Below are 19,986 nucleotides of genomic sequence, written 5' to 3'. Positions count from 1 at the left end.
ACAGAGGAATAATGCTTCTATCAGTACCGGGAAAAGTACTCAACAGAATTATACTGGACAGAATGAGTGTTGCTGTGGATCCCATGCTTCGAGACCAGCAGGCAGGCTTCCGGAGCAACAGATCTTGCACGGACCAGATCGCCACCCTGCGCATCATTATAGAGCAATCCATCGAATGGAACTCTCCATTATACATAAACTTCATAGACTATGAAAAAGCCTTTGACAGTGTGGATAGAGAGACTCTGTGGAAACTGCTGAGGCATTATGGTATCCCAAAGAAAATCATCACTCTGATTCAAAACACCTATCAAGGAACATCATGCAAAGTTTTACATGCAGGCCAACTGTCAGAGAGTTTTGAGGTCAAGACCGGTGTGCGTCAGGGATGCCTCCTATCGCCCTTTCTATTCCTTCTAGTCATAGACTGGATTATGAAGACCACCACAAAAGGAAATAAAAACGGCATACAGTGGACCCTATGGACAAAACTGGATGACCTCGACTTTGCTGATGACCTGGCTCTCCTGTCACACAACTACAACCAGATGCAGGACAAGACAACCAAGCTGGCAACTACATCCCTTGAGACTGGGTTGAGAATAAACAGGAAGAAAACCAACCTAATGATGATCAACACCTCTACCAACAACACAGTCACAGTAGGTGATGAATCCATACAGGAAGTCAACTCCTTCACTTACCTAGGCAGTATCTTGGATAAGAAGGGCGGCACAGATGGCGACGTCACAGCAAGAGTAGGCAAAGCCAGAGCAGCATTCATCATTCTGAAGAACATCTGGTCCTCCAAGGACATCGCCATGACAACCAAAGTGCGGCTCTTCAATTCAAATGTCAAATCTGTCCTTCTCTACGGTTCAGAGACTTGGAGAATGACGAAAAGAACATTGCAGAAGATACAGACCTTTATAAACAGCTGTCTGAAACGCATCTTTGGGATCCGGTGGCCAAACAAAATCAAGAATGAGGAACTATGGCTGAAAGGAAGACAGGAACCAGTGGAGAAGCAGATCCTGAGACGAAAGTGGGGATGGATAGGCCACACTTTGAGGAAACCGGCTACCAGTACTACACGCCAGGCCCTGACTTGGAATCCCCAAGGGAAGCGGAAGAGAGGGCGGCCTAAGAACACCTGGAGGCGGGACACTGAGGCGGAGCTCAAGAGACAAGGAACTACCTGGGGGGAGGCAGAAAGGACAGCCCAAAGCCGTGTTGGATGGAGAAAAGTCGTAGATGGCCTATGCTCCATTGGGAGCGATGGGCCTAAGTAAGTAAGTAAGTAAGTAATCAAATAAATCCATAACAAAACACCAATTTATTATGTTTTTCTTCAACACATTGTCTCCCCCAACATGAAAGTAAAATGGGCATTACAAACATTCTTCTTATTAACATTCTTCTTATTATTCTGTGCAAAGCCTCTATAGTGCAGCCCCCAGTCAATTCATCTTTCGTTTCCTTTTTTAAACACTTTTTTGTTTGCTTACCTTTCATGCTAATGTTAATTTACACATAAAGGACTGTCATGTTTCATTTCAATTCATAAAAAAAAAGAACAGTAGTTATAGTTTTGAGTTGAACGTTATCTATTAAAAGGTAGAATCTGTAATGACGTCAAACAGCAACCTCTAGGCAAAAGAGCTGTGCTTGGTATTGCACTTTGTTACATTTATTTTTGTTTTGGTCTGATGTGTGGGTTGGAGTTGTGTGGGGACAGGGGTTGTGTGGGTTGGAGTTGTGTGGGGACAGGGGTTGCTGGCCGCACCTAATGCAGAGTTCAGACAACATGATTATAGCCCAGATTTTCCACACGCTGATGGAGATCGCTGACAAAAAGCCCCAGATCAGAGGCAAATCAGTGCTCGATTGCTATGTGTGAACTGTTCAAAACGCGATCCAAGAGACTCACTGGTGCATCGCAGATTTTAGGGAAATGTTAAAAAGAGGATGGGCAGAGATCTGGGAGATAGCCTACTATACAGCCTATGCAATTGAGACTATTCATCACAAATGGTGTCAAAGGAATGTTTGCCCTCCTTCCCTCTGGGAGGCGCTATAGGAATCGCCGTTCCAAGTCAAGCAGGCTCAGGAACAGCTGTCATCTCTCTGAACCCCAATAGACCACTGCACTTCCGCGTTACATTGAGCTCATGGAGGAGAGAGTGGGGGGGAATGTGGATGAGAGCCTTGACATTAAGTGGTTGTAGCTACGGCTGTGGGGGTGCTGGAGACATGATCCAATAGACTTTTATATGCATGAGTCTTCTGAACACGGAGAGACCAATCCCAAGTCGATCTGCACTTTCTCTGCCGAGGTATAGTCACTTTTTCTCATCTACATTCATTCATTTTCTCCCCCCGCTCTCTCTCCCATGATTTCAGAATAGCGGAAGTGTTGCGGTGGTCTATGACAGCCCCACCCCCATACTGTACGAACTCTGAACTCTTGTTGCCTCAATTTATACCTGCTTTCATTGTCTAAAACTGGCCTACACTGCAATCATAGTAATCATAATAATCCTAACTACCTACCTCAAACTGTCTACCCATATAAATAAGTATATATAACTAAGTATTACATACCTGAATATACCATATCTATATATATCCCTACCTACTCTTATTAGTTATACCGCTGGCCATTATGACTTAATACCATACTGTTTTTACATTTTTATACCTGTATCACATACATCTGATTATCATTATTAGTCAGTACTACAAATTTATATATACTATATACTGTTACATTTGCACTCTGGTTAGATGCCAACTTATTTTCATTGTACTGTACTTGTGCTGTACAATGACAATACATTTGAATCTAATCTAATCTAAAATTAGAGTGTGGTTGACAAGTTGTCTCTTTTCTCCTCTAGCTTGTCATGATCGTAATGATCTTACAAACTTCAAAGCTGTATTCATCACCTGAATTTGTATAGAGTTGAAAGAGTTTCATATCCTGAATATCCACAATGAGAATATGGAAGGAGAACAATGAGTAGAGAGAGCGAGAGAGAAAATGACAGAGAAAGAGACAGACTGACGCAGAGACCGGGCAGTGGGTGCGGCACGGGAAGAAACGAGACCCGGGCGAGGAAAGAATGACAGCTCACTCTCTCTGAAGCAAAAAAGAAAACTGCTAAAACCTTGCCTTGTGCTTTTTCCAGTGTATATTCCTCTGACCAAAACAAATACCTCCATGACCAAAACCCGGGTCACTTCTTAGTTTGGAGACCAGACCGACTCATTGGGGATTCCCCTGGAGAAAGATCTTATAATGCCTTCCCCCCTGTCACTGATCAGTCACATACTGTGAAACCACGACTTCAAGGTTCCCAATTACAAGACAGAAAGTTGTGTTGTGTGAACAGCACAGACATCTGACAAATCAAAAGTCACAGTATAATAAGTTACTAAACTCCACGGCACACATCAGACCAAAACAAAAGATATTTGAAACAAAGTGCAATAATACCAAGCAGGGCTATTTTGCCTAGAGGTCGCTGTTTGACAGCATTATGGATTCTACCTTTAACACTTTGAATGCCCATCACGAGATATCTCGGGTTATCAGCCCGCCCCCTGAATGCCCATCACGAGAATACTTGTGATTTTTTTTTAATTAGCGATCTGAATTCATATTTCATCAACCGAGTCTACCGTTGGTAAATCAGCCCCACCAGGCGCTCAGATGTGGAAAAAAAGCGCCCCCTATCATCTCCCAGATGGTAATGCAGCCTTTTGGATTGGACTCAATGAAAATGGATGAGAAAAAAAAAATCCGGAATCCACATTTTACTTCTCACGCATGTAACCGGAGCCGATCAGATTCATTGTGGACCCTCAGCACAGCGTGTAATATGTGTTTTACAGTATACGCGTTGGATCAATAAAAGGATCGATTTTTGGAATGGCGATCAGGAATTGGAATAATCCATTTGGATACCATCTGATCTCAGGTAAGGAATCTATTTTACCAGTCTTAGGATAATCAGACCCGTTTTCACGGAGATATAAGCTTTTCCCCTATACGTGATATGGCTGTTTGACTGTGCGAGCAATCAGGAACTAAGAGAATAGATTTTCAGCTTGCGGCACCAGCGTGCATACGTACACATATACTATCGATAATCTAGCGTTTATTTGAAAACGATTCATAAATAGGCCAAAAAACATTCTAGAATATTACAGTACAGGGCGTTTATCACGGATAATTTTTCCCCCCTTGAAAACGAGGGCTTTTCAAAATGCTATAAAACGGAAATGAAAAAATAAAAAAACAATCCGCTTCGACAATGTTGACTGGAAAATGAGTCATTGATAAGCAACAGGCAGATTAGACACAGCCATAATTTAAAACATAGATTTGGCGATATTAATGCTAACATTGAAGTGGATGGTGGGCATTCAAGCACTAAATGTGCGCCCCCTGCTGGGCACTGAAAGTGTTAAGGGCCTATTTTCAACTAGTCACGTCTTGTGTTTTTTGTGACCCACCTTTCCGGCGATATAAAGCATATGCGTGTCGGGGTCGTAGAAGGGGAAGAGGACTCCCATTGAGCCATCCAGGTCCTCTTGTATCAAAGGCGCAGAGAGGTCATCCTGTGTACGTACAGTCACACACACACACACACACACACACACACACACACATACACACACATCAAACTCCATCAGCATTTAGAAGGCGGAGCGTCCCTCGCTCTGAGTATTCCCGTTCATCATCAAACCACCATCTCTGTGTAAACATCACATCACTCCCGAGAGCAGCATTAAAAAGATTGAGCTTTCAATCCCTAATCCGTGCTCCAGTAATAATCCTCCTCCCACTCCGCTACCCACTTCAGAACCCCACAACGGCCACATGAAGACACACCATCCCTTGTAACCAGCATGTGTGGCATTGTGACACTAGCGAGGAGCATTGTGCAGGCGGGACTGAAATACGTGTAGATTATATAACCATTTGGGTTAACATAAATCCAGTGGCTTCCTAGTAACGTAATGTAGGACGATTGATGTAATTACCACATCTGCCCAGCAGATGGCGGACTTGCCATTTTAGGATTATTTAGGATGCCTTGCAGCATGCTGTTCTCTATTAAATCCCAGGCACTCATCCATTGGGATGGAAGCAGCTTGAATTTACTCACAATCAGATGGAAACAGCTCATCTCTCCTTACATTTCCAAGTGTCTTTTCAAGCACAGCGATAACATTTGATTCACACATGATGATCCCTTCTGGACCAGAACCCACTCACTGCCGACACCGCTGATGCACTGATACCGCTGTTATACAACTTTACATACATCTGATTTACTGTTCCACAGATTAGGTTTTTGCAGAAATATTCCAGTCTTTTGGTTTGCACCACGTCTTGTATCTCGGCTAGACAACTGACAACTAGACAACTGCTAGACCTGGCTAGTTGACAACTGTATTGTGTCGTGTGGCAATAATGACATGAAGATGAATCCCTGTACATGTATTGTAATTGGAAAATAAAAGTGTCACTCATTCTGATAACATTAACTTTTTCTGTTATCTGATCCAGTGATTTAGGAGGCCGTCCCACAACTGCAAACTCCTGAGATTAATCCCCTGTAATGTCCAAGGTGTCCTTTACTGTGTCATTGAGCAAGACACTGAACCCCTTACCTGCTGCAGGTGCACCGCAAACACCTGACGACTCTAGTGTAATATCTAACCCTGCTCTCTGACTCCTCTAGTGTAATATCTAATCCTGCTCTCTGACTCTAGTGTAATATCTAACCATCCTCTCTGACTCTAGTGTAATATCTAACCCTGCTCTCTGACTCTAGTGTAATATCTAACCATCCTCTCTGACTCTAGTGTAATATCTAACCCTGCTCTCTGACTCCTCTAGTGTAATATCTAATCCTGCTCTCTGACTCTAGTGTAATATCTAACCATCCTCTCTGACTCTAGTGTAATATCTAACCCTGCTCTCTGACTCTAGTGTAATATCTAACCATCCTCTCTGACTCTAGTGTAATATCTAACCCTGCTCTCTGACTCTAGTGTAATATCTAACCCTGCTCTCTGACTCTAGTGTAATATCTAACCCTCCTCTCTGACTCTAGTGTAATATCTAACCCTCCTCTCTGACTCTAGTGTAATATCTAACCCTGCTCTCTGACTCTAGTGTAATATCTAACCCTCCTCTCTGACTCTAGTGTAATATCTAACCCTGCTCTCTGACTCTAGTGTAATATCTAACCCTGCTCTCTGACTCCTCTAGTGTAATATCTAACCCTGCTCTCTGACTCCTCTAGTGTAATATCTAACCCTGCTCTCCGACTCCTCTAATGTAATATCTAACCCTGCTCTCTGACTCTAGTGTAATATCTAACCCTGCTCTCTGACTCTAGTGTAATATCTAACCCTGCTCTCTGACTCCTCTAGTGTAATATCTAACCCTGCTCTCTGACTCTAGTGTAATATCTAACCCTGCTCTCCGACTCCTCTAGTGTAATATCTAACCCTGCTCTCTGACTCTAGTGTAATATCTAACCCTGCTCTCTGACTCTAGTGTAATATCTAACCCTGCTCTCTGACTCCTCTAGTGTAATATCTAACCCTGCTCTCTGACTCTAGTGTAATATCTAACCCTGCTCTCTGACTCTAGTGTAATATCTAACCCTGCTCTCTGACTCTAGTGTAATATCTAACCCTGCTCTATGACGCCTCTAGTGTAATATCTAACCCTGCTCTCAGACTCTAGTGTAATATCTAACCCTGCTCTCTGACTCCTCTAGTGTAATATCTAACCCTGCTCTCTGACTCTAGTGTAATATCTAACCCTGCTCTCTGACTCCTCTAGTGTAATATCTAACCCTGCTCTCTGACTCTAGTGTAATATCTAACCCTGCTCTCTGACTCTAGTGTAATATCTAACCCTGCTCTCTGACGCCTCTAGTGTAATATCTAACCCTGCTCTCAGACTCTAGTGTAATATCTAACCCTGCTCTCTGACTCCTCTAGTGTAATATCTAACCCTGCTCTCTGACTCTAGTGTAATATCTAACCCTGCTCTCTGACTCCTCTAGTGTAATATCTAACCCTGCTCTCTGACTCTAGTGTAATATCTAACCCTGCTCTCTGACGCCTCTAGTGTAATATCTAACCCTGCTCTCTGACTCTAGTGTAATATCTAACCCTGCTCTCTGACTCCTCTAGTGTAATATCTAACCCTGCTCTCTGACTCTAGTGTAATATCTAACCCTGCTCTCTGACTCTAGTGTAATATCTAACCCTGCTCTCTGACTCCTCTAGTGTAATATCTAACCCTGCTCTCTGACGCCTCTAGTGTAATATCTAACCCTGCTCTCTGACTCTAGTGTAATATCTAACCCTGCTCTCTGACTCTAGTGTAATATCTAACCCTGCTCTCTGACTCCTCTAGTGTAATATCTAACCCTGCTCTCTGACTCTAGTGTAATATCTAACCCTGCTCTCTGACTCCTCTAGTGTAATATCTAACCCTGCTCTCTGACTCTAGTGTAATATCTAACCCTGCTCTGACTCTAGTGTAATATCTAACCCTGCTCTCTGACTCCTCTAGTGTAATATCTAACCCTCCTCTCTGACTCTAGTGTAATATCTAACCCTGCTCTCTGACTCCTCTAGTGTAATATCTAACCCTGCTCTCTGACTCTAGTGTAATATCTAACCCTGCTCTCTGACTCTAGTGTAATATCTAACCCTGCTCTCTGACTCCTCTAGTGTAATATCTAACCCTCCTCTCTGACTCTAGTGTAATATCTAACCCTGCTCTCTGACTCCTCTAGTGTAATATCTAACCCTGCTCTCTGACTCTAGTGTAATATCTAACCCTGCTCTCTGACTCCTCTAGTGTAATATCTAACCCTGCTCTCTGACTCCTCTAGTGTAATATCTAACCCTGCTCTCTGACTCTAGTGTAATATCTAACCCTGCTCTCTGACGCCTCTAGTGTAATATCTAACCCTGCTCTCAGACTCTAGTGTAATATCTAACCCTGCTCTCTGACGCCTCTAGTGTAATATCTAACCCTGCTCTCTGACTCTAGTGTAATATCTAACCCTGCTCTCTGACTCTAGTGTAATATCTAACCCTCCTCTCTGACTCTAGTGTAATATCTAACCCTGCTCTCTGACTCTAGTGTAATATCTAACCCTGCTCTCTGACTCTAGTGTAATATCTAACCCTGCTCTCTGACTCCTCTAGTGTAATATCTAACCCTCCTCTCTGACTCTAGTGTAATATCTAACCCTGCTCTCTGACTCTAGTGTAATATCTAACCCTGCTCCCTGACTCTAGTGTAATATCTAACCCTGCTCTCCGACTCCTCTAGTGTAATATCTAACCCTGCTCCCTGACTCTAGTGTAATATCTAACCCTGCTCTCTGACTCCTCTAGTGTAATATCTAACCCTGCTCTCTGACTCTAGTGTAATATCTAACCCTGCTCTCTGACTCTAGTGTAATATCTAACCCTGCTCTCTGACTCCTCTAGTGTAATATCTAACCCTCCTCTCTGACTCTAGTGTAATATCTAACCCTGCTCTCTGACTCCTCTAGTGTAATATCTAACCCTGCTCTCTGACTCTAGTGTAATATCTAACCCTGCTCTCTGACTCTAGTGTAATATCTAACCCTGCTCTCTGACTCCTCTAGTGTAATATCTAACCCTCCTCTCTGACTCTAGTGTAATATCTAACCCTGCTCTCTGACTCTAGTGTAATATCTAACCCTGCTCTCTGACTCCTCTAGTGTAATATCTAACCCTGCTCTCTGACTCTAGTGTAATATCTAACCCTGCTCTCTGACTCCTCTAGTGTAATATCTAACCCTGCTCTCTGACTCTAGTGTAATATCTAACCCTGCTCTGACTCTAGTGTAATATCTAACCCTGCTCTCTGATGCCTCTAGTGTAATATCTAACCCTGCTCTCTGACTCTAGTGTAATATCTAACCCTGCTCTCTGACGCCTCTAGTGTAATATCTAACCCTGCTCTCTGACTCTAGTGTAATATCTAACCCTGCTCTCTGACTCTAGTGTAATATCTAACCCTGCTCTCAGACTCCTCTAGTGTAATATCTAACCCTGCTCTCTGACTCTAGTGTAATATCTAACCCTGCTCTCAGACTCCTCTAGTGTAATATCTAACCCTCCTCTCTGACTCTAGTGTAATATCTAACCCTGCTCTCTGACTCTAGTGTAATATCTAACCCTGCTCTCAGACTCCTCTAGTGTAATATCTAACCCTGCTCTCTGACTCTAGTGTAATATCTAACCCTGCTCTCTGACTCTAGTGTAATATCTAACCCTGCTCTCTGACTCTAGTGTAATATCTAACCCTCCTCTCTGACTCTAGTGTAATATCTAACCCTCCTCTCTGACTCTAGTGTAATATCTAACCCTGCTCTCTGACTCTAGTGTAATATCTAACCCTCCTCTCTGACTCTAGTGTAATATCTAACCCTCCTCTCTGACTCTAGTGTAATATCTAACCCTGCTCTCTGACTCTAGTGTAATATCTAACCCTGCTCTCTGACTCTAGTGTAATATCTAACCCTCCTCTCTGACTCTAGTGTAATATCTAACCCTGCTCTCTGACTCTAGTGTAATATCTAACCCTCCTCTCTGACTCCTCTAGTGTAATATCTAACCCTGCTCTCCGACTCCTCTAATGTAATATCTAACCCTGCTCTCTGACTCCTCTAGTGTAATATCTAACCCTGCTCTCTGACTCCTCTAGTGTAATATCTAACCCTCCTCTCTGACTCCTCTAGTGTAATATCTAACCCTGCTCTCTGACTCTAGTGTAATATCTAACCCTGCTCTCTGACTCTAGTGTAATATCTAACCCTGCTCTCTGACTCCTCTAGTGTAATATCTAACCCTGCTCTCTGACTCTAGTGTAATATCTAACCCTGCTCTCAGACTCTAGTGTAATATCTAACCCTGCTCTCTGACTCTAGTGTAATATCTAACCCTGCTCTCTGACTCCTCTAGTGTAATATCTAACTCTCCTCTCTGACTCTAGTGTAATATCTAACCCTGCTCTCTGACTCTAGTGTAATATCTAACCCTGCTCTCTGACTCCTCTAGTGTAATATCTAACCCTGCTCTCTGACTCTAGTGTAATATCTAACCCTGCTCTCTGATGCCTCTAGTGTAATATCTAACCCTGCTCTCTGACTCTAGTGTAATATCTAACCCTGCTCTCTGACGCCTCTAGTGTAATATCTAACCCTGCTCTCAGACTCTAGTGTAATATCTAACCCTGCTCTCCGACTCCTCTAGTGTAATATCTAACCCTGCTCTCTGACTCTAGTGTAATATCTAACCCTGCTCTCTGACTCTAGTGTAATATCTACCGCTGCTCTCTGACTCTAGTGTAATATCTAACCCTGCTCTCTGACTCCTCTAGTGTAATATCTAACCCTCCTCTCTGACTCTAGTGTAATATCTAACCCTGCTCTCTGACTCTAGTGTAATATCTAACCCTGCTCTCTGATGCCTCTAGTGTAATATCTAACCCTGCTCTCTGACTCTAGTGTAATATCTAACCCTGCTCTCAGACTCCTCTAGTGTAATATCTAACCCTGCTCTCTGACTCTAGTGTAATATCTAACCCTGCTCTCTGACTCTAGTGTAATATCTAACCCTGCTCTCTGACTCCTCTAGTGTAATATCTAACCCTGCTCTCTGACTCTAGTGTAATATCTAACCCTCCTCTCTGACTCTAGTGTAATATCTAACCCTGCTCTCTGACTCTAGTGTAATATTTAACCCTGCTCTCTGACTCCTCTAGTGTAATATCTAACCCTGCTCTCTGACGCCTCTAGTGTAATATCTAACCCTGCTCTCTGACTCTAGTGTAATATCTAACCCTGCTCTCTGACTCTAGTGTAATATCTAACCCTGCTCTCTGACTCTAGTGTAATATTTAACCCTGCTCTCTGACTCCTCTAGTGTAATATCTAACCCTGCTCTCTGACTCCTCTAGTGTAATATCTAACCCTGCTCTCTGACTCTAGTGTAATATCTAACCCTGCTCTCTGACTCCTCTAGTGTAATATCTAACCCTGCTCTCTGACTCTAGTGTAATATCTAACCCTGCTCTCTGACTCCTCTAGTGTAATATCTAACCCTGCTCTCTGACTCTAGTGTAATATCTAACCCTGCTCTCAGACTCTAGTGTAATATCTAACCCTGCTCTCTGACTCTAGTGTAATATCTAACCCTCCTCTCTGACTCTAGTGTAATATCTAACCCTGCTCTCTGACTCCTCTAGTGTAATATCTAACTCTCCTCTCTGACTCTAGTGTAATATCTAACCCTGCTCTCTGACTCTAGTGTAATATCTAACCCTGCTCTCTGACTCCTCTAGTGTAATATCTAACCCTGCTCTCTGACTCTAGTGTAATATCTAACCCTGCTCTCTGATGCCTCTAGTGTAATATCTAACCCTGCTCTCTGACTCTAGTGTAATATCTAACCCTGCTCTCTGACGCCTCTAGTGTAATATCTAACCCTGCTCTCAGACTCCTCTAGTGTAATATCTAACCCTCCTCTCTGACTCTAGTGTAATATCTAACCCTGCTCTCTGACTCTAGTGTAATATCTAACCCTGCTCTCTGATGCCTCTAGTGTAATATCTAACCCTCCTCTCTGACTCTAGTGTAATATCTAACCCTGCTCTCCGACTCCTCTAGTGTAATATCTAACCCTGCTCTCTGACTCTAGTGTAATATCTAACCCTGCTCTCTGACTCTAGTGTAATATCTACCGCTGCTCTCTGACTCTAGTGTAATATCTAACCCTGCTCTCTGACTCCTCTAGTGTAATATCTAACCCTGCTCTCTGACTCTAGTGTAATATCTAACCCTGCTCTCTGACTCTAGTGTAATATCTAACCCTGCTCTCTGACTCTAGTGTAATATCTAACCCTGCTCTCTGACTCTAGTGTAATATCTAACCCTGCTCTCAGACTCCTCTAGTGTAATATCTAACCCTGCTCTCTGACTCTAGTGTAATATCTAACCCTGCTCTCTGACTCCTCTAGTGTAATATCTAACCCTGCTCTCGGACTCTAGTGTAATATCTAACCCTGCTCTTTGACTCTAGTGTAATATCTAACCCTGCTCTCTGACTCTAGTGTAATATCTAACCCTCCTCTCTGACTCCTCTAGTGTAATATCTAACCCTGCTCTCTGACTCTAGTGTAATATCTAACCCTCCTCTCTGACTCCTCTAGTGTAATATCTAACCCTCCTCTCTGACTCCTCTAGTGTAATATCTAACCCTGCTCTCTGACTCTAGTGTAATATCTAACCCTGCTCTCTGACTCTAGTGTAATATCTAACCCTGCTCTCTGACTCTAGTGTAATATCTAACCCTCCTCTCTGACTCCTCTAGTGTAATATCTAACCCTCCTCTCTGACTCTAGTGTAATATCTAACCCTGCTCTGACTCTAGTGTAATATCTAACCCTCCTCTCTGACTCTAGTGTAATATCTAACCCTGCTCTCAGACTCTAGTGTAATATCTAACCCTGCTCTCAGACTCCTCTAGTGTAATATCATACATGTATCCCTCAGTGGGAAATGCAGAGACATAAACTCCTAACTTAAAGGTGTCATATCGCAGGAGGAGGGATTAAAATTATGATGCTCAGAAGAACCAATGGAAAATGTATCGCCTCTGGAAAATATTCAACTTAATTTTATGAATCCATAGTGATCAGCTATTGCCATAGTGCCGTCCGTCTGTGGGTCTGCTGCTTTTCTCACCTGATCCCAGAGTGCAATCTGTCTGACGTTCCACCGTGAATTACCAGACGTTAAGATCATCTTCAGGTTGCCTAGGAACAACACCTTGCTGGCTTTGTGGTTTTTACAGTTGGCCTCCTGCAAACCAAGAAAACGCACACACACACCAAAGTCAATAAAAGGAAGGGCGATCTGGGAAATACATATTATTTGAAGTCTATTTATGTCGAGCAATTTTCACATGACCATCACATCAGGAAATTGCATGCATTATAATACATTATGAATCTGAAAGGCTATAACTGCAATAACTCTTGTTATTACCGATGCCCCAGATAGGATTGAACCTCTGGACCTTCTGAATAACGTGCGTGTGTATTACTTAAGCAATAGAACGCTCTAGGTTGTTGTATAGTAAATAACGTCACGGCTGTGGATGCAGGCACTTAGATCAGCAAAGCTTTGATGTTAATTACTAGAATTACTATATATTGCTTGTATAACAGTTGTTATATATATATGTTGTTCTGAATAAAACACTGAAATATACATTTTGATGAAGAGTTTATTCCGCTCTGTCTATATTTCATTTTTTCTTTCATTTCAACCTTTATTTAAAATCGTAAGCATCTGAGGTTTCCCTCATTTACAGAAACGACGATTGTACAGTACATAATAAAAACAATATTCACAGAAATTTAAACACCAGAGTAAAACAAATTAAAAACGTTTAAAAATAATTTTAAAATATCAACTAAAACAGTTACAGGTAGTCACACAATGGTCTGAAATCATACATTTAAACATTCCAAGGGAAGGGAGAACCTCCAATTTTAGCGTGAGTTGAAGGACATTCCATGAGTTAGAGGCATCAAAGGAAAAGGCTGACTTCCCTAGCTCAGAACAAATCTGAGGAACCCTAAGAACATCATTCGATCGAGTTGAATAGGTTCCAATATTCCAATTTAACAGTGAGGAGATATAAACAGGTTGTTTACCAATAAGGGCTTTAAAAATAAATAAATACCAGTGTTTGTTGCGCCTTTCTGCAAGAGAAGGCCAACCCACCCTATCATACAGGACACAATGGTGAGTATCATTATCATATCTGTCACCAGATATGCACAATACTAAAGCAACTTCTGGTTATAGAAAATAAGACAGCCCTGCCAATCAGATTGCTTGATCAGAACCAATTATATAATAATGTAAAACACATTATATGGTGTTCTGATTGTAACGATGGGTGTATGAGGACCTTTGACCCATTTACTGATCACATTGATTGTCACAGAGAAAGTTATTATCCAAGACAGCTGGGTTTAACAGTATACTTTTGGGGTTAGCCTTTCTTGTTGCTATGCTAATGATTTCAGACCAGGTTTGATAAAACGCCCTAAAAAATGCCATTTGTAGATTCTGAAGAAAAAGTAGAGACTTATAGATTCTTCAAATGGCATTTTTGAGGCAACTGTTAACACATCCAGTGCCGTTCACTGATTTACATGTTTCTGACGCCCGACCGTTGAGTGCCAATCACGTGTTAACACGTTTCTGGATTGTTATTTCTTTTATTCGCTATTATTTCCATTCATAATCCATCGAGGCAGCCTGTGCAGGCTGTCCTGAATGGGTCTGAGATCGCAAACGTTCAATACCGCCACCTAACGCCTTGCGGCCGTTATTGCACATCCTTGGAATCTCTCTGGCTCCGCCTGTACGTCGATCTAAAAAGTCCGGTCCGGGTTTTCCTACTCGGGCAGGAGTAACGTTTATAACACATGGATTGGGGAGAATCAAGCACCGCCGATTCATGTTCTTTTGTGGATTATGTTGGCAACACGCTCGACATCAATACTTGGAATGGCAATCAGATAATTGGAATATTCTTTTTTGCAGTACATCCTAGTCAAGGTAAGTGCTATATGGTATCAATCTTGCATTGATCCGAGCATGCCTTCATTGTGATCCGAAAGTGTTATTGTAACGTTACTCCACAACGTATGCCGTTGGTGACGATCGAAGCATAGACCCCCCCCCCTGACAGCGACTCCTACAGGTCGGTTGGGGACGCCTGCACAGCAGAGACAGGAAATGGCGGGGGTAGTGTGAGCCTCCCACACATTACACCTCGCCAATGAGAGTCCGCGCTGGCAGGTGAAAAGATGTGACAGGCTGCCTCCTCGTGTACTGGAGGGGACACGTGATGCAAGGCTTCCATCCTCCCTACAACGGGCCAGTGGGGGGCATATGCGAGCAATGTTCAAGACAGGGGAGGGAAGAATTGGCACGATGGAATTGGGATGGGAGAAAAATTGAAAAAGAGGAGAAAAAGTGGATAAAAAAAAAACCACCCTTTCATGCATACATGATGAAACATAATACCGATAATATAGCGTTGATTTCAGATTGATTGTTGATCCAAGCGAGGAATCTCTAGCTGTTTCTAGTGACATGCACTAAACGCTGTTTAGCGGCGTTTCCTGGGATTACACAGAATTACTCTAAAACTATACTCATATTCACCACGGTATAAAACGGGAATGTATGGATGAAAAGATTATCTGTTTTTTGCATCTTGACCGGAAGAAACTCAATGACAATCGACTATATTATTAGATCCATAGCTATAATATTTAATATAGTTTTAGCACTGCAAACACTGACATGTATCCCCATTCATTAAAGCGCTGGCACACACGGCCCACAGCGACCTCTCGTGAACGGCACTGGATGTGTTAAAGGTCAAAAGGTTAAAAAAATGTGTGAGGAAATGGTGATTTTGCACATTTCTCGGGGTATAGGCTACAGAAACAGAAAGATGGTGAGTTAGTGAGACCCACAAGGACTGTGAAATACGAAAGAGAATGGTGAATGAACCATTTTGTTGTTGTTTCTGTTCACCTGTTTAATAAAAAAAGGTTTAGCTTTACTTGCATTCACTAGCTTATGGCCAATAAACAGAGCAGAGCATAAAATGAAAGTTGCAGACCCTCTATGGCACATTATACTGTATGTAATGTGACCTGTAGGCAGAGTTCTCATGAAGATGAGTAGTACGGCTCCAGTGTGTCTCCAGTGTCTAAAAGCAGCACGTGGTGCTCTCTGCCACATCAGCTTGTTCCGGCGGTCAAAGGGGGTGAGAACAGACTCAGGTAGAGGGTGTGAGTCATGGGTTCAGGGACCCAGGGGTCACAGGGAGCTATGCTGTGAGCGGTGCGGTGGCAGAGGTGTCAGTTTTGTCTGTGTGGTGCTGGAGGAGGAGACGGACATGAAGAGGGGGGAGGAGGACTCCCACCCATGTAGCAGTGTTGCATCAATACAGTACGGTACGGTGTACAATGTCACATCAACCTAGTGCAAGGTTTCTCAAACCCAGGATTGGGGGACATTAGGGGTCCTTGAGATACTGCTTAGGGGTCACTAGCCTGGTTAGCTGATGTAGAAGTAGGCCATTTCTAGTGTTAGTTTTGAAGTAATTTTTCTTTTATGTAAGCAGTCTCTGAAAATGTCATATCATTGCTTCCTGTTCCCCTGAGGGAGAGGATAGCAGTTTGCTGGTCCCTGGGACCTGAGAAGACATATCAGATCTACTGTATTAGGCTATGTGTCCACCGGGGAAGTTTTTTTCAAGGCGGACCGCCAAAAACGCTGCCGTCGAGAGCTCATAAAATGCGAGGCGCGGCTCTGGGAAGAGGAGCGCGCCTGACGCTTCTCCAGCATATAAATGAATGACAGAAAGGAGCTGACAACTCATAAAACGTCCCCTATGGACACAAGCCCTTACAGATTATTCTGGTATGTAGTTGCTCCTTCTCTTAGAATCAATACAGTGGACTTCCTCATGTTTAAATCAATATTATTGTCGCTCTCTCTATAAAAGACACAGATATGCACACACACACACACACACACACACACACACACACACACACACACACACACACACACACACACACACACACACACACACACACACACACACACACACACACACACACACACACACACACACACACACACACACACACACACACACACACACACACACACACACACACACACACACACACACACACAAATGGGGGGCTGACACCACTTTTGCCCTGCCAATACCAATTCAGATGACTAAGCTTTTAATCAGCCGTTAATTAATACCAATCCATACATACATTACTGTTACTGAGCAATGTAAACATTGACCATTAGCTTGGGGGTAACTGCATAAAGATTAATGAGATTTAATAAATTTTATGCAGGGATATCTACCATCCTTGTATTTCTTGGTATCAGATTTTAATATTGGAAGAAATTCTCCAATAGAAGTGATACCCTTTGTCAATAGATGCGATAACCCTTTATCAATATAAGTGATACCCTTTATCAATAGATGTGAAACCCTTTATCAATAGATGTGATACCCTTCATCAATAGATGTGATACCCTTTACCAATAGATGCAATACCCTTTATCAATAGATGTGATAACCTTTATCAATAGATGTGATAACCTTTATCAATAGATGTGATGCCCTTTATCAATAGATGTGATACCCGTTTTCAATAGATGTGTTACCCTTAATCAATATATGTGATACCCTGCATCAATAGATGCGATACCCTTCATCAATAGATGTGATACCCTTCATCAATAGATGTGATACCCTTCATCAATAGATGTGATACCCTTCATCAATAGATGGTATTCCTTACAAAAACAAACAGAAGTGTGTACAGTGTACAGTGTACAGTGTACACACACACACACACACACACACACACACACACACACACACACACACACACACACACACACACACACACACACACACACACACACACACACACACACACACACACACACACACACACACACACACACACACACACACACACACACACACACACACACACACACACACACACTTCTGAGGACCACGTGTCTTTACAAAGATGGAAAGATGAGGTCAATCCGTCAGGATATTCCACCAGTTAGATGTATGGTTAGGATGTTCCACCAGTTAGATGTATGGTTAGGATGTTCCACCAGTTAGATGTATGGTTAGGATGTTCCACCAGTTAGATGTATGGTTAGGATGTTCCACCAGTTAGATGTATGGTTAGGATGTTCCACCAGTTAGATGTATGGTCAGGATGTTCCACCAGTTAGATGTATGGTTAGGATGTTCCACCAGTTAGATGTATGGTTAGGATGTTCCACCAGTTAGATGTATGGTTAGGATGTTCCACCAGTTAGATGTATGGTTAGGATGTTCCACCAGTTAGATGTATGGTCAGGATGTTCCACCAGTTAGATGTATGGTTAGGATGTTCCACCAGTTAGATGTATGGTTAGGATGTTCCACCAGTTAGATGTATGGTTAGGATGTTCCACCAGTTAGATGTATGGTCAGGATGTTCCACCAGTTAGATGTATGGTTAGGATGTTCCACCAGTTAGATGTATGGTTAGGATGTTCCACCAGTTAGATGTATGGTTAGGATGTTCCACCAGTTAGATGTATGGTCAGGATGTTCCACCAGTTAGATGTATGGTTAGGATGTTCCACCAGTTAGATGTATGGTCAGGATGTTCCACCAGTTAGATGTATGGTTAGGATGTTCCACCAGTTAGATGTATGGTTAGGATGTTCCACCAGTTAGATGTATGGTCAGGATGTTCCACCAGTTAGATGTATGGTTAGGATGTGTCTCAGGGTCAGGGACATGGGATGGAGTGCAGTCCTCACACTGACGACAGAAGGTTTACCTGCAGCAGGTTGCCTGAGCGTGGCTCTATGAGCCTGATCCTCCTGTCCTTACAGGTGGTGGCCAGCAGGCTGCCCTCGGTGTTGAAGGACATGGACAGGACCACGTCCGTGTGGTGGCTGATGGTCCGGACTGGGTTCTTTATCACCTGCTCTGGACAGTCCAGGTTCCAGATCATCACCTGAGAAGAGTCAGAGACATGGAGGTTATTATGTTGTTGTTGTTGTTGTTTTTATACTGTGTTTGTGTGAGAAAGTATGCATTAACTGTGATGATGTGGTAACTTCAAGTTATTTTGTCAGGAAGATACTGCCCTACACATACAGAGAGAGAGAACCAGAGCTAAAGAGAGAGACAAAAATCGAAGCCTTCAGTTGTGATTAACACAACAGTGTGATTAATATAAAGTGGGTTGGTCCTCTCTGACAGAGAGGCTAAATAAAAATAGGTTTATCTTTAAGGCCATTGCTGGAAAAATTACTATCTAATATGACAACGTTGTTACATTGGAATTATGGACCCTGTTTGACACACTCCAATGAGTCCAAATTAGTCCCCAGAGGACAGATTGAACTTGGCCTCCAAATCACTTGAAGCGTGAATGTGATATATCACCAAAAACTTGAAAGTACTCTGCCTCTACCATCTTTAACTATGAACGAACACAACACTCTAACTTACCATCTTTAGATAATAAAGTACTCAACCTCTACTGTCTTTAACTATGAACGAACACAACACTCTAACTTACCATCTTTAGTTAATAAAGTTTGAAAACGTTGTTTTTCTGAAAACGTCAAGACAGAGTTAGATTTTCTTTTCCTTTATTTTGTGTTTTTTTTATTACATTTTTTACTTGAATATGCATGTAATCTAAACAGCACTGCAAATGAGGGTAATCTCAATGTACTGTATTTTCGAAAATAAATAAAGGTATGAATGAAAGAATAGAAGAATGAAAGAATGGTAAGACCATTTTGGCTATCGTACCTAGAGGTCGTCCAGTCAATCTAAATGCTCACAAATCAGTTGGGAGCATGAATGATTTACATTATGATTTACTGACTTGAGCAATGAATGTACACAATGACAACAAATGATGGCTAATAAACATTACTTGCATAAAAACTCCAAACAAGACTTTACAGTTCTTCACCCGAGGGACTCAACTGAACCGAGGAACACTTTGAAACCACGGGGACGTGGGCAATTTAGCAAGTGCTTGTAAATGTTACAAGTCTGCGTGTGTTTCACACAAAAAATCCCACTTGACATTCCTTTATCAGCTCTAGAAGATCTACCTACATGTCAACATCTTTACGGTTGATTTGCACAATACTTTGGCTTTGATGTACAATCTTCAGGTCAAGAGGGGAGTTGTAGCGCTGAGCGCTCGGCAGGGTGTAACAA

General features: G+C 42.4%; 1 protein-coding gene across 1 annotated transcript in view; it reads right to left on the bottom strand.

Annotated features, from left to right (window-relative positions):
• coro2aa (coronin 2Aa) overlaps positions 1-19,986 on the bottom strand; it is an 80,860-nt gene that overhangs the window by 15,587 nt on the left and 45,287 nt on the right. Inside the window, exons 5-7 of the mRNA XM_084317905.1 lie at positions 18,578-18,757; positions 12,831-12,947; positions 4,522-4,626 (exon numbers count right to left, since the gene is read on the bottom strand). Of these exons, the coding sequence (XP_084174031.1) occupies positions 4,522-4,626; positions 12,831-12,947; positions 18,578-18,757 (402 nt within the window). The remainder of the gene's footprint in view (positions 1-4,521; positions 4,627-12,830; positions 12,948-18,577; positions 18,758-19,986) is intronic.

Source organism: Notolepis coatsorum (genome assembly GCF_963971535.1).
Source record: "Notolepis coatsorum genome assembly, chromosome: 7".
Lineage (NCBI taxonomy): Eukaryota > Metazoa > Chordata > Actinopteri > Aulopiformes > Paralepididae > Notolepis > Notolepis coatsorum.
The sequence above is the reverse complement of the archived record's forward strand: the minus strand, read 5'-3'. Positions and strand labels throughout refer to the sequence as shown.